We start from the raw sequence: 14,716 nt of genomic DNA, 5'->3' as shown, positions 1-14,716 counted from the left end.
GATCTGTCCCTGTCCCCTGGGACCATCTTCCTTCCTCAAAAGAGATGCATCCCTCCTCTGATCAGGATCCTCACCATGGAGACATGACCTTCGATAAGGAAGAAGGTTTGGATCTTAGGCTGCCAAAGCAATGAAAATGTCCACTGAACAGACTGGAAGGATTCGGAACCATTGCTCCAAAGAGCAACCTTCCACAGAATTTTTAGACTATAAATAAGATAGATTCCTGGCTGTCTGAAATGCTTAGATAACAGTTCCTCTGTGAAACAGAGATGGATTGAAATACAATACGTTCCTGCACTGCGATCATCTCCTGAAATGCCAGAAATACTTTCGTGTCAATGTCTTATCATAAGAAGCCTGAGAGCTGGAATCTAGAATTACAATTCTTTTTCTTTCCCCCAGGATCTTGCTACAAAGATTTGGTAAGGAGATGCATTTCCTCCCCCAAGTCGGCTGTCTCCATTTGTAACTGATACTACATACAGCAGGGAAGCATCTGTGTTTCAGAAAAATGATGTGTGAAAACAGTTTTCAAAAATGCATGCTTTCTACATTAAAAAAAAAAAAAACAACTAAAAATATGTTTGGTTACCACTTTGTAGAGCCTATTGAATTTGGCTGTGAATGGGAATCTAATTGCCATCCATTTCTATTGGAGCCTTCTACGAACATGACATTTCCATTAAAAAAAGAAGTCAGCTATAGCATTATGATGTGGATGCTGAAATCATAAAAAAAAATTAATGACTGGTTGGTAGGTTAATAATTTATATTTCTTCTTTGCAGCCCATTAGAAGAAATAAGCAAAGCCACAGGTACAGAAAATATCACTGGGGTTGGCAAAGGTAAAAGGAATATTCTTACTCAAGTGTTACAAATAGCTCCCTGGTTTTGAGTGATGATTACTGATTACTCTCCTATTTTTCATTTATAAATGGAGAATATCTTCTTCTTTGTCACCTGCTCTTGTTACTGTGGGGTTGGCATCAAAATATTAACACTTGCAGGGCTGAATTTAAGGGCTAAGGGACCCACAGCTTGGGTTACAGGGTCCAGACTTCAGCTTGTTGCAGAAAAATCTGTTCACTCCTCCACGCATGGCAGGAATTACATCCTATTTTCCTAAACTTTGTAGCTTGATGTTCTTGAGCAGCACCGCTCCTCCTTTCTTTCTGGTTTTTTCTTTTACAGTAATTCGAAGACCAGTGCCCATTTGATGAGTTGGACAGTCTGTTTGTTATGATTTTGTCTTTTCTTTTGGTGAGCAGTTGGCAAAGGGAAGGGGCTATTCCAGCATTTCAGATAATGAGATTTGCCGTTAATAAGGTAAAAAGCACACAACGACACCAGATTAATGTTTCTCAAGCACAGCTCCAATTAACATCCACCCTGATTAATTTAATGTCTCTAACTCCCTCCCTAATGAAGTCCAGAATTCTACCCCTGGACTTCAAGTGTCTTCACTTGATGACCTTTATCTATCTTCTGATGTTTTATTCTATTGTTTTCCTATGCGTATAGTATAGACCACCTCAGTGGTTCTCAATCCTAGCTGCAGATCAAAATTACAGGTGACACTTTAAAAAAAAAAACAAACCCCCCCCCCCCAAAAAAAAAACCCACTGAGGCCCAAGGCCCGCACTATGCTAACTGAATATGATCCTGGGGGGTGAAGCACAGGCATCCATCTGGCGTGTATCAAATAGGTAGGTGCTGGAATTATCTGGAGGCTTCTCTATTTACTTTTTTTGCTGATTAGGCTGGGATGCATCAAAGGCTAGGCTCAGCGGGTACTCTTGGCCAGGGTGTCTACATATGTTTCTCCATATAGCCTCAAAGCGTGGTGGCTCAGGGTAGTCAGATCTCCCACAGGAAGCACAGGAGCAAAGAGTCCGCTGGAAAAGGTGGAATCTTGGGGCCTTTTACACACTTAGCCTCAGAAGGTACATAGCATTGCTTTGCTGCATTTTATTCACCGAAGCAGGCAGGAACCTTCAGGGGAGGGGACCCGCCTCTCTATAGGAAGCGTGTCAATGAATCTGTAGCCACATTTTTAAGCTGCCATACACCCTTGTTAATTAAGTCCACTGTCGAGCCAGAGTGGAGAACAACTGGACCCATATCTTTCAAATACTGACCTGCGGAGCAGGGCTGGGCCTTGAGTGAGGCAAATGAGACACCTAGGGTGCAAAATTGAAGAAGGCAGCCACTCTCTGGATCCTGCAGGGGAGCATCTCCTTGCATTTTGTGCCCAAGGCGCCTTCCTGGCCTCATCCAGTCCTGGCCCTGCTACAGAGCGCTTGTGTATGAATCATGAGTGTGAATGGGTGTCAGATTCCTGAGTCTCATACTTTGATATTCTGATTCAGTAAGCCCGGTCCCTGTTGGGATTCTGCATGTTTTTAAAGAATCCTAATGGATCCATTACAGAGTCCGTGTGCTTTCCTGGTACTGTGCCTTTGTTCACGCTATTCACTCTGCCTTGAATGTCCTTTCCTTCTATTTCTATCCACTATGGCCTATCTATCAATTGGACTATCTACCAATGGGATTTCAGATCCATTTCAAATACTGCCCCTTTTATCAAGCAAAGGTCCCAACAGCCAGAGTATAAACTGTTCCTCCTAAGAAACCCATAGCACTTTTTTTATATGCCTTAAGACACATTTTGTCTAGGATGGTTTGTGGACACACACATCTAGCAAGAACTTACTTTCCTAGGAGGCTACAAAATGGAGATCTGGATCCACCCCATCAATTCTCATAGGTAAAGTCTTGTTAAAACATGGTACCATTCTCTGACTCATCTTGCTCCCAGATTGTTCTAATCCACACAACAGCTGGCATGCTCCTGGCACGTTTCTGATGCCCGGTAAACAGTGGATATCTCTCCTGATGAAAGGTTGGATTCCCATTTTTGCATCCTTCACGGAAGCCCCCAAATATTGAGTAATTACCCTAGTTGAAATGCTTAAGCATAGATAGGGACTGCATCCTTTATTGTGACTTCTATTTTGGAAAATTTCTTGCTTGAACTTTACCTGACCATCTTTTCCGCATAGTAAAGGGTTTTGTCGAGGCTCACTCTGTGCAGAGTCCTTACCACTCACTACCTTTGTGGACGGCAATACCACATGCAAACCTCATAAGCCTTTGAGGTAAACCCCATTTTCGTGACCATTGTAGTGATGAAGAAAACTGGGATTTAGCAACTTTCCAGATCACAGAATAACAAAGCGACTGAGGCAGGTTTCAAATCCAGACCTCGAAGATTCCAAAACGTGATGATTTCTCCCCTACACCAAATCAGCCCCCCCCCCCCTTAATCGGTGGTGTCCATTAAGCCCACCCACCTTTGAGGAGGGTGGGGCGGACAGGTTCTCTTGGACGAAAAGCAAAGTTGGCAAAATCTCTTCGAGTCTCTTAACTCGTAAGGTTTCCGCCGCGGGTCTCTTTTAACTCCTAAGCTTTCCGCTGCGGGGTAGGCTCGGGGCTCCCGCACCCGGCGCTTTGGCTCTCGGGACACGCGCCCTCGCACCCCGGCGCTCGGCCACCTCCTCCCTGGCGGCACGTGGGTGGGGCGGGGGCTCCAGGGGGCGGCGGCCAATGGCAGCTAGGGGGTCAGAGTCGGTTCCCCGCGAGGGGCGCAGCGGTTGCTAAGCGCAGCGATGAGACGGATCCGGCGCCAGCAGCCCAGGGAAGGGGGAGGCGCGAGCGAGAGCGCGTGGGAGCGCGGAGGCCAGAGCCGGGAGGGGGAGCGAGCGGAGAGAGACGCCGGGGAGGCGCGCGGGAGCGAACGCCCGCTCGGGAGCCGGAGCCCCGCGGCAGTGCGGCCGCGCCCCTGCCCGAGCCAGTGCGGCCGCCCAGCCCCGCTCCGCCCGCCGCCTTCTGGGCTCCCGAGGATGGAGGACTCCCGGGAGACGTCGCCGTCCTCCAACAACTCCTCGGAGGAGCTCAGCTCTGCCCTGCAGCTGTCCAAGGGCATGTCGATCTTCCTGGACGTAAGTACCGGGCGAAGGAGTTGGGTCGGCGGTCCCCGACCTCCACCCCCTCGTCGCGGCTTTCCTCTTCCCCTGGAGGAGGGTGGTCGGTCCAGGCGCTGATCAGCAGGTGTTTTGCACCCCCCCTCCCCCCGAACACCAGCGAGAACTACCTCCTTACCTCGCTCCCCTGTCCCCCTGGAAATGCACCGAGGAAAATGCGGGAGAATGACTACCACCCAACTTGTAAAAAGGATTGTCCTGCACCTGCAGCTCGGGGCTTAACAACCCTGAATGAATGGCAGAAGTTAAATTTTCCAGCGGCGTGGGTTTCATTGGGGACTAGATCGGTAGCTACAACAATCTCCATTCAGGTGAATAGAGCGTTTTAAAGGGGCTAAGGGAGGGAGGGAACATCATTAACTCAACTCATCTCTGATGTGACCTCTTTGCAGTTCTCCATCTCCCTGAAGCTCTTAGGCGACGGGGACAGCATTAGGGATTGCGATGCCTCGCCACCCTTCCCCAGCCCCCACGGAGAACAATTACTTTGAAAACATACTTGTTTTTCGTTTTTAAAGCGGTGGCCAAGATCCCTTTCATGCTGTTACTTTTTTCACTGCCACCTCCTATTTTTCCGTTTTTCTCTCCTGTTCTTCCCTATACCTCTCCAAGTTTTCATTGCTATTCATCAATTCAAGCATCTGAATGTTCTTCCTTGGGGCCTCTCCCTCCCTTCGGTATTGATGCCCTTCCTTCATTTCTCTGATACTGTAATCGTTCTTTCTCTTTCTTTGTTTTCTTTTTTCTACCCTCACGCCAGGGTTTTTATCTGTACAGCAGTTTTGTTTCTTATTTATTTCTCAATTTTGCGTTACTGCCCCTTTCTGTTGTTTCTGTTCTTTATTTATTTATTTTTTTTTCACCCAGCTCTTTGCTGTTAGGATTAGTGGTTTTCCTATCCCTCAGTTGCCTGCCAGCTTGGGCTCCCTCAGCCTCTGCGTTGTCACATATATGCTGTCCCCTGGAGGTAGTCGGTGGGGATAATTCTGGCCACTTATTTAGACATGATAGAAAATTGGCAAAAGGCATTGAGGAGTGCTGCGAGCTCTTTACTGTTCCCTGAGATCATTTCTTATTAAAATCCAGGTGTATTTAACATGAAAATACGTTTATTATGGTGAAGCGGTTGTCATGAAGATAAGGGGGACAGAGTGAGGAGCCCTCCCAAGTGTCTTTGAATGGATTAGCTGGGATTTTTTAATTGGGAGAGAAAACCATATTGATCATTAAATCCGGTCAAAGGCAAATGTCATAGGTGAGACTCAGCTGCATCTCCTGGCAGCCTCCTCCCCTCCTCACCATGCAGTTCCAGGTGGGGATCCAGGCCTCTGTGGCCAGCCATCTTCTTCCCACCAAAACCATCTGATTCCCATTTTTTCTCTCCAGTTTAAGTCCCTTATTCTTCTGAGCCCTTATCTCTGCTTGGCTCTGGCCAGTCAGGTGATGTTTTGGCTCTAGTGGTCCAACTGGCTGCTATTATTCATTAAATTATTCATTAAATCCTGCCATTCAGGGCCAAAAAGCCCATGAGGAAGCCAGGCTGAGAGAAGGAGGCACACTGCACACGGGAGAAGGGGATCTTCAGGGATAGCATCAGGGCTCCAGGAACTCATGTCTATTAGGAGGTTGATGGCTAAGCTGCCATCAAAGAGATTCAAAGAGGGCCAAGGGACCCTCCGTTCATACTGGCCTGATCTTCACTGGGTCCCCCAAGGATATCAAGTGCTTCTCTATGACTTTTTTTGAAGCAGTTAACAAATCCTGGCGATACTGTGGAGATGAATGGATTGAGCTGTATAAATGGAAGTCGTCCTCTTTGACACACACACTAATCTTGGCCCAAGTGTCCAAACTGCTACTTAAAAAGAAAAGAAAAGAAAAAGAAAACAGAAGAAATTAAAATCTTTTTTTTTTAATTTTTTTTAACGTTTTATTTATTTTTGAGACAGAGAGAGCCAGAGCATGAACGGGGGAGGGGCAGAGAGAGAGGGAGACACAGAATCTGAAACAGGCTCCAGGCTCTGAGCAGTCGGCACAGAGCCGGATGTGGGGCTCGAACTCACGGACAGTGAGATCGTGACCTGAGCCGAAGTCGGACGCTTAACCGACCGAGCCACCCAGGCGCCCTGAAAATCTTATTGTTTTATATACATGATTGTTCTCAAGCTCTGTAAATAAACAGCATCAGGTCCCTGTCCTGAAGGAACATGTGCTCTATGAATAGGATACCCTTGCCTTCTTGTATCTATTTCTAGAATTTAAAAATAAGAGTACAAAACTGATTTCACACAAGAGGTGTTGACATGCTTGTTTGTCAGGAAAACGCCAGTGTCTATATAAAAAAAAAAAAAAAAAAAAAAAAAAACTGCCACTGGATTTTATCTCGAGTAGAAGAGATTTTGTTTACACTTTTTCTTTGAGATGTTTTGTGAAAAATCCAGCACTCTGGTGAAATATGTGACATGAGAAAGGATTTGTTACTTAAGGATTTTTGAATTATTCATTTCTGGATCATTTGCTTTTAGCAAAAATAAAATGTGAAATATAAATACATAATTTACTCGATTTGTTTTCATATATTCCAGTAGCACTGCTAAGAAAGATTGCTTTTTGAATTCTATGCAGATCATAAGTCGGTAATAGAGATTCCCTGTTCCAAAGAGGAACAGGAATGAAACCCGTCAGAGTCACCTGCGTCACCAGGACTGATTTCTGAATCTGAGGAAAACTTTGATTTTTAGTGTTTGTCTTCCAAGGCCACTGTACTAACGAGTCCTCTGAGTGATTTTGAGGCTACCCTTGCTGACATGACTAGATATATCCAGCTGGTAAGAAACTAGCCGCAGATCAGAAAACCAGAGAGGGATTTACCATACCTATTTGGCTTTTGCTTCATTTTCCTCATGTCCAAATCAGCAATCATGATGAGTATGCCGCTTAATTCTAGAAGTTGTTGCCTTCAGTGCAAGTGCATAGGATAAGAAAACTGAAAACAGATAAAGGAAGTGTGCTATATAAATTTGCACCATTATTGCTAGATCATTGTTCCCTATTGAATGCCTGGATCACAGTTGCCAAATCCACAGATGAATACAGAGACTGTTTCATTAGAAATCTAATTTATTTTATTCGATTCTGTCTAAAAAATGGCAGAATATATACGTTATATATACATTATATATATTCATCATAAATACTCTTGAGTGCCCACTGGGGGGCTTAGGAAACCCAGGGCTGGTGCCAAGGCATCTGTGCTGTGCCCCCCTGCCACCCACAGGAGAGTGGCTTCACTGGGTTCCGTGCATAGCAACATGGGAGGACCAGGAGGATGACAGTTCTTTTCCTTCTTAACACCTGCAATGCTGTCCGTCCCCAGGTTATTTCATTCCAGCTGACAGGGAATAAACTCTGATGTAGAATACTAGTCCATAAAGCATGTGGTCCCTCTTTGGAATCATTCTATTAATCGACTCCGCTACTGTGCAAAGGGAGAAAATCAAGCCTTTCACATCATCCCCCGAAGCAAGATAAATCTGAAGTGAAGTTAGTTATAATTCCACTGCTTGATGCCACTGCCTTCTCCCCAACAGTTTTGTTTGCTTTTTAGCTGGAAAGGAAGTGGCCCTTCCTCATGTCGCTAGGGGCAGAAGTGGGGCCTGGAAGGCTGTGAGGGAGAGAGATGATCTTCCTGTTTGTCTTCCCTTCCTTCCCCCAGCCAGGCATGCGCACTGACGCCCACTGAACAAAATGCACAGTGCCTTGGCTGGTCAGGGACTTGGTGAAAATAAGGAAGAGTCTTCTTTTGCAAAGCTACTTAATCCTGAAGCCCTGTCTCTACACATGGATGGGAATATCTGTCTAAGAGGTGAGATGGACGGAGGACTGTCAGAGCAGGAACAGTTTTCCAGGTACAACGGGTCTGTGACCGAATTCTGTTACAGCCATATACCTCCTATCTTGTCTAGCGCACCCTGGATAATTTGAGTGCGGTTGTTCCGTTGGGAGGATGGCAGTTAACCCTAACTGGTAAGGCAGATATCACTCTCCGAGGTTTAAGAGGCTGCAGAAGTAAGGGAAACTTCATTTTAGTGTTACCATACATTTAAAACTGTTTTCTCACACAAGCCCTACTCCAGGCACAATTGAGACGATAAAAATGTTTGTGCTGATTACCTTTGCTCCATCCATTCCGTGGCCACTTCCCTGCATCCTATTTCGTGGAGGTCCTTCCTTCTGGAGGTCCAGGTCCACAGGCTATGATTTACCTGGTAGGTCTTCCCTTCTGGATGGTACCCCGTGTTCTGGATGAGAACCAAATTCCCTGCCCTATATCCTCATCTCTCAGGAGTCTTCCTGGCTTATGTCATTACCTAATTTTAACCTGGTACACAGTAGAAAGCACTTAGCAGATATTAGTTCAGTAAATAGTGACAAATAGGCCTTGATGACAATATTTGCATCTTAACACCTGCCTTGAATAACCTCGGGTGAGAAATGAGACATTTTAATGAAGGCCGTCAAAGAGTAGCCTTTAGGGTAAAGGATGCTGTTTGATAATCCGTAGATTGTTGCAAAAACACAGCATGGCCTACATTTGAGTTTTAATTCTGACCCTAATATTTGCATCTATTTACCATGTATCTTGTGGTAGCAACTGGTAAGATTAGCCCATCCAGATTACTATGGTAGCATAGTGTAATGAACCCAGTTTTCATCTGCAGTACATTTAAAAAAAATTTCTTTAATGTTTATATATTTTTGAGAGAGAGAGAAAGAGAGTGCAAGTAGGGGAGGGGCAGAGAGAGAGGGAGACACAGAATCAGAAGCAGGCTCCAGGCTCTGAGCTGTCAGCACAGATCCTGACGTGGGGCTCGAACCCACCAACTGTGAGATCATGACCTGAGCTGAAGTCGACACCTAACTCACTGAGCCACCCAGGTGCCCCTGCAGTACATTTTTTTATTAGTCTGTGGGCTCAGAGGCAAAATTTGCAGCAGAGACCGTTCTGTTCATATTTCATTACAAAGAACTGTCTTAATAAAGCTACTGTCTTAATTTCATTGCTAAGAGGCTGAATGCTATTTAAGATACTGCTTTCTGAAATGAAATGATGGACGTCCTGGGCCCAACTCTCTGGTATGTGGTTATTCCTGTTCTAGTTACTTCGAACTCTTAAGGACACAATAGAGCTTGAAATAGAATCTTCTGAGCATAGTAAAGGTAAGAATTAGGCTGTGTTTCATGTCTCCCTGACTCTCCGCTGGGGCTTCATAGTTTCAAGGAGGGGGAGGAAGCTGGTTATGATGGAGAGGAGGATTCCCCAAATCCCCACTAGAAATTAGCTTCGTGGAGTAAAAAGATTTTGTGTCCCATTCTGCTCTAAGCACAGTTCTTACTACTACAAGCAGCTTTCTTGCAATCGTTAAATAAATTTAGTTTATAAAGGGGGACCAATTTCTTATGCACACAAGTCAGGGGGGATACATATCTGTTGTTGGAAATTTGTCATAAGTGAGATTTTGGGTAATAATATTAAACTATTATAAGATTGTAAAATGATTAGATTTAGCCATACTTCATCTTCATGAAGTCAACAGAAGGAAAGGAAGATAATACTTCTGTAGCAGAAAGCAGGAAAACTGAAAACTTTGGTAATCAAAACTATTGCTAATCTTTCGAGCTGCCCACCAAGAAGTGATGACCTAAATGTACGAGTGGCTCTGGTTACTTCACATAACTGTCTGTTGCTCAGAAAAATGATCCTCGAATGCCCCTTTCATGTGATTCAAGGGTATCTTTGCAATATGATAAAGGGACATTTTCTCTGGTAGTATATATAACATAGCTGTGGTGTGCTATGTTACCCGGATTTTTTTTCCCTTAGTAGACAGTGCCAGCTAGGGCTGATTTGATTGTTGCTAACAGAAAAAAAAAAATAACCTAAAGTATCTTAAGATTTAAAACAATAATTTATTGGCTCCTGCGATGAGAAGTGGAGACTCTCGTCAGAATGGCTTGATCAGGAGCTCAGAGAGTGTCATCAGAGTCCTCTTTCTTTCAGTCCCTGGATGGACACTGCTGTCTTGAGGACTGGTTATGTCCAGTTCTAGGTTGTATAAATTTTCTGTGGCTTCTATGACAGTATACTGCACACACAGTGGCTTAAACAACCGCATTTGTTTTCTCAGTTCTGGAGGCTGGGTCGATGATATCAAGGTATGGGGAGGACCTTTCCCTCTGAAGGCTCTAGGGGAGAGTCTGCTCAATGCGTGTCTCCTAGCTTCCAGGGTCAGATTCCTGTACATTCTTTGGCTTGCAGCTGTACCACACCAGTATCTGCCTCCATTACCATGTGGTCTCCCCTCTGTCTCTGCATCTCTGAATCTCTCTCTCCTTATAACGTCACCAGTCTTTGGATGTAGGGCCCACTCCAATCCAGGAAGAGCTTACCTTCTTTTTTTAAAGTTTATTTATTTATTTTGAGAGAGAGAGACAGAGACAGAGGCAGAGGCAGAGAGAGACGAGAGAGAAAAATCCCAAGCAGGCTCCGCACTGTCAGCACAGAGCCCGACGTGGGGCTCCAACTCCCAAACCGTGAGATCATGATGTGAGCCCAAGTTGGACGCTTAACCAACTGTGCCACCCAGGAGCCCCAGTAAGATCTTATCTTAATTTGATTACATAAGCAAAGACTACTTTCAAACAAGGTCACCTTCACAGTTACTGGAGGTTAGAACTTCAGTGTTTGTTTTGAGGCCCACAGTTCAACCCATGACGTATATAACGATAGAAGGGTGGACAGCAGCTTCTTACGTATATCGTCCCAAGTTCAAAGTCAGCAGAAGAGAAAGCGTGTCTCTTATGATAATTCTAGCAAAACCATGACCTTACTGTGCTCATGCCTGAGTAGTCACTGTGGACTGAGTGATGTGACACCCTGTTTGCCAGGCCTGAAGGCTCTGCCCAATCCTCGAGAGTAGAGAAAAAAGATCGATTTCCCAGAAGCAAATTTTGAAATCATGACTTAAGATACCTGATGGCCAAGCAGTTCTTATCCACCAAAGATAATGTAATTAATGTGTAGAAGTAAAGTCAGATACAATATAGACACATGAGCTCTGTTTATCCATGATTTATTATTTTTTTGTTTCCATGGATTCCCATTTATTGAGATACAATTGACTTACATGAAATTGCGCCCATTTAAAGTGAAAAGTTGATAAGTTTTTACATATGTACATACCTGTGAAACCATTATGATAGTCAAGACAATAAATATACCTACCACTCCAAAAAGTTTTCCCATGTCCTTTTATAATACCCTCCCTGCTCATTTGTATACAACCCTTAATCTTCTTTCTGTCACTATAGATTAGTTTGCATTTTCTAGAGTTTTGTATAAATGGAATCATATAGCAGGTATTCTTTTTTGTCCTAGGGTTTTACTCAACATGATCACTTTGTGATCCGTCTGAGTTATTGTGTGTATTCAAGAACGCTTTCCTCTTTATTGCCCAGTAGTACTCGTCGAGTGGATGTGCCACAGATTTCTTTTGTGCAAAGGCATGGGGTTGTTTTCAGTTTTTGACTACTGTAAAGAAACTTCTCAATTAGGAAACCTTTATTTAAAATTGGAATTTCTTTTATTTAATGGTGGGTGAATTATGTATGAGTATGATGTTCACTGCAATTGCAAAAATGGTCATAATTTTTTTTCTTTTTCTTTTTCAGATACTGAGGAGAGCAGATAAAAATGGTAAGACCAAAAATCTGCAGTTTCTATTTATTAATCTCTTGCCTTTTAGATCACCTTATAAAGAATAATATGGAAAAGAGAGGAGAACCCAAGAAAATGGTACATAAAACGTCAGCCTCTCGTGCTAAGAATTTTAGCCAAGTTTATGGCTCCAGATATTCATGGGAAGCTGAAAGAGATACGTACATTTGACAGGAAGACGGAATTTATGCCTTGAAGTGAGGAGCTGTCATAGCTCTGGCGTTTCCCTTTTATGCTTTAATTTTAAAGTAATAACAGCTTCTAATCATTGAGTGTCTACTCTGTGCCAGGCCTTGGGCCAAGTGCTTTGAGTTATTTCTTAGAGTTAACAAGATATAGATCTGGGACTTGAACTTGGGTCTGTGTGGCACCAAAATCTTGGCTGTCCACACTGAACAGTGGCCTTGGGGGCTGCTGTTGTGCTCTGAGCTAGTTACCTACAAGCCTGCATTGCCAGACTTACCTCCACTCCATGGCTCTTGGCCATAGCTCTTGCATTTGAATTATATGCACTAGAAGTAATAATCTATAGGGACAGAGCAGTAGGTTGAAACTAGTATAAAAAGATTTTTCTGTCAGAGGAACTACGATTTAAATGATGCTTGCACAAAGTCCGATTATAAGCTGTCATAAGCAATATCCTTTGACTCTTATCCCACTGCAAATTTTGTTCCATGGAATGCCAAATTAGAGCTTATTGAGTTTATTTTGCTGCTGTAATATAAGTACAGTATAGTACAAGTATAGTATAGAGTTATATTCTTGACAAGACTTTTGTGACAAATTTAGGATACAAAAAGTCCTTTCCTTTTCTTGAAATCCAATTTCTTATCTGTGGGGAAGGATTACAGGCAGAGTCCAGGTCTGACACTTTAAAAACATTTGTTGTGGTCTGGTTAGCCCTTAAGCAGCCAGATCAAGAAAAGCTTGATTGTACTGGATAGCTTTTCACACAACAGAAAAGATATTAACCCCAGGAGTTGCTGTCATATGAGGGTCTGTTCCCCAACCCGGATATTTCATTGGGCCTGTCCATTAGAATGTTTTCTCAAATTAGGGTGCACTGGTTAATATTTTATCAATTCAGAGGGGCTTTTTTCCACCTGAATCACTTGATTGATTTTTAAGACGGATGTAACGATGCTGTTATCTTGTCTTCTCATCCCACTTGTTGGCCTTATGCCTGACGTCCAAACCCAGTGATGCCTGAAGCACGACTGAATAGTCCCTATGGCTCCACGCTAGTTGCCTCATATATTAGCAGCCATTTCTAGTTCAGATATGCCTTTTCTCTCTCTCTACCCAGGCTCCTAGTTTTCTCAGGCTACACCTTCCTTTCCTCGGACCCCCGGCTCTCATGGAGGGTCCTTATTACCTTTGTATATACCACTCTTCTCTCCATTACAACTCACCTCTTTTGGTGGCTTGCTGTCATAATCCGTAGTCATAATAAAAAGCACCTGAAAAACCAGTTCATGATTTACTGTAGTTTATGATAACCTCATATGTTCTGCTATGAAGAATGGTCACTCGGTCAAAATAGGATAGATCAGGAGAGATGGGAGTGCTTTGATCTAAAAGCCCGGTGTGGTCCTGTTCGGTCCCCTGTTTTTTTCATCTGCCTCCTTGCTCCCTCTCCTAATGTGCTCTCAAAGCCGCCTGCCCTTCCGCTCTTATTCCCACATATTCACCACGCGTCCTCTTCTGTAGCCCTCCCAAGCACTAGGGATTCTCTGAGCATCGCTCCATCTGTCACCCTTCTGTGGTGGCGTCCTTGCTTTGACTTCCACCTGTTCTGCCCTTTCCGTGCTTAGCCAGCTTGCACACTCTCCTGTATTGCTGTCATTCCTGCTCAGAAGGCACCTTATCTGAAAAGCCTTCCCCAGCTCCCCCTTGCAGGGCCCCAACCTCTCTCTCTCTGTGCTCTGCACACTTTGGCTTGTATTGCTTATTCCCTTTTGTGAGGACTACAGTTGTTTGCTGGCGATTCTACTTCTCTAAGCCAAGCTTGCCTCTCTTGGACAAGGAACTTGGCTTAGGTGTAGATACCATGCCCAGCCAGTCCTGGGGACTCCGTGGATGTTCATTTAACAAATTAACGACGATTAATGACATTTTTCTCCATTACCCATCTCCTGCCTCTCTGTCTACTCTTTCCCCTGCCTTTCATCCTGCTTTGCTCTTCTCCCTAATTCTCAGTGTAAAGTGAGGGGAAACAGAGACAGGACAGTCTGGGTTTAAGTCACAGCTCTGACACCTAGTAGCATTATGGCTTTGGGTAAGCAACAAACTCTTCACCCTCTGCTTTCTCATCTACAGAATAGAGATAATAGCACCTACCTATGTCATGGGGTTATTATGAATAGTAAGTGACACACATATGTAAGGTCCCCAGGGAAGTGCATGGTACATAGTAATAACTTATACCTGCTCATTTTGCCACTATTTTTATGATCAATGTGATCAGTATCACTATTTAAAGCTTGAGCTATTTTGAGGTTGTGATGCCTTAGCTATTGGAGACACTTGGTGACATTCCAGTCATTTCTATTTCAGTGGAGTTTAGTGAGAAAAAAAAAAGAGAGACTATTTACCATATATTCAGAATTGGAAAAGGGAAAAAGAACTGTGGATAATCTAATGTAAATGAGAAGATACCAACATTAAAAAACCATCTTTCTGAACCATGTGTTCATCCCATTCTGTATTTGCAAATAAACAGCTGCTACATGTACGTGATCTCTGGGTAACAGACCCTCATATGACAGAATCCCTTATGGACTGCATAATTGGCAATGGAATAACAAAGGGGGTAAGAGGTGTTATTCAGTATCAGCTTAATATGATACTTAGCCTACCAGATTTAGCTTTTGGGATCTATCTGACATGAGAG

General features: G+C 43.8%; 1 protein-coding gene across 1 annotated transcript in view; it reads left to right on the top strand.

Annotated features, from left to right (window-relative positions):
* Positions 1-3,750: 3,750 nt before the first annotated feature.
* Positions 3,751-14,716, top strand: part of NECAB1 (N-terminal EF-hand calcium binding protein 1) — a 191,282-nt gene continuing 180,316 nt past the window's right edge. Inside the window, exons 1-2 of the mRNA XM_049633604.1 lie at positions 3,751-4,004; positions 11,778-11,802. Of these exons, the coding sequence (XP_049489561.1) occupies positions 3,906-4,004; positions 11,778-11,802 (124 nt within the window). The 5' untranslated portion in view covers positions 3,751-3,905. The remainder of the gene's footprint in view (positions 4,005-11,777; positions 11,803-14,716) is intronic.

Source organism: Panthera uncia, chromosome F2 (assembly GCF_023721935.1).
Source record: "Panthera uncia isolate 11264 chromosome F2, Puncia_PCG_1.0, whole genome shotgun sequence".
Taxonomy (NCBI): Eukaryota; Metazoa; Chordata; class Mammalia; order Carnivora; family Felidae; genus Panthera; species Panthera uncia.
Note: the sequence above shows the minus strand (reverse complement) of the source record. Positions and strands in the feature narration are given on the sequence as shown.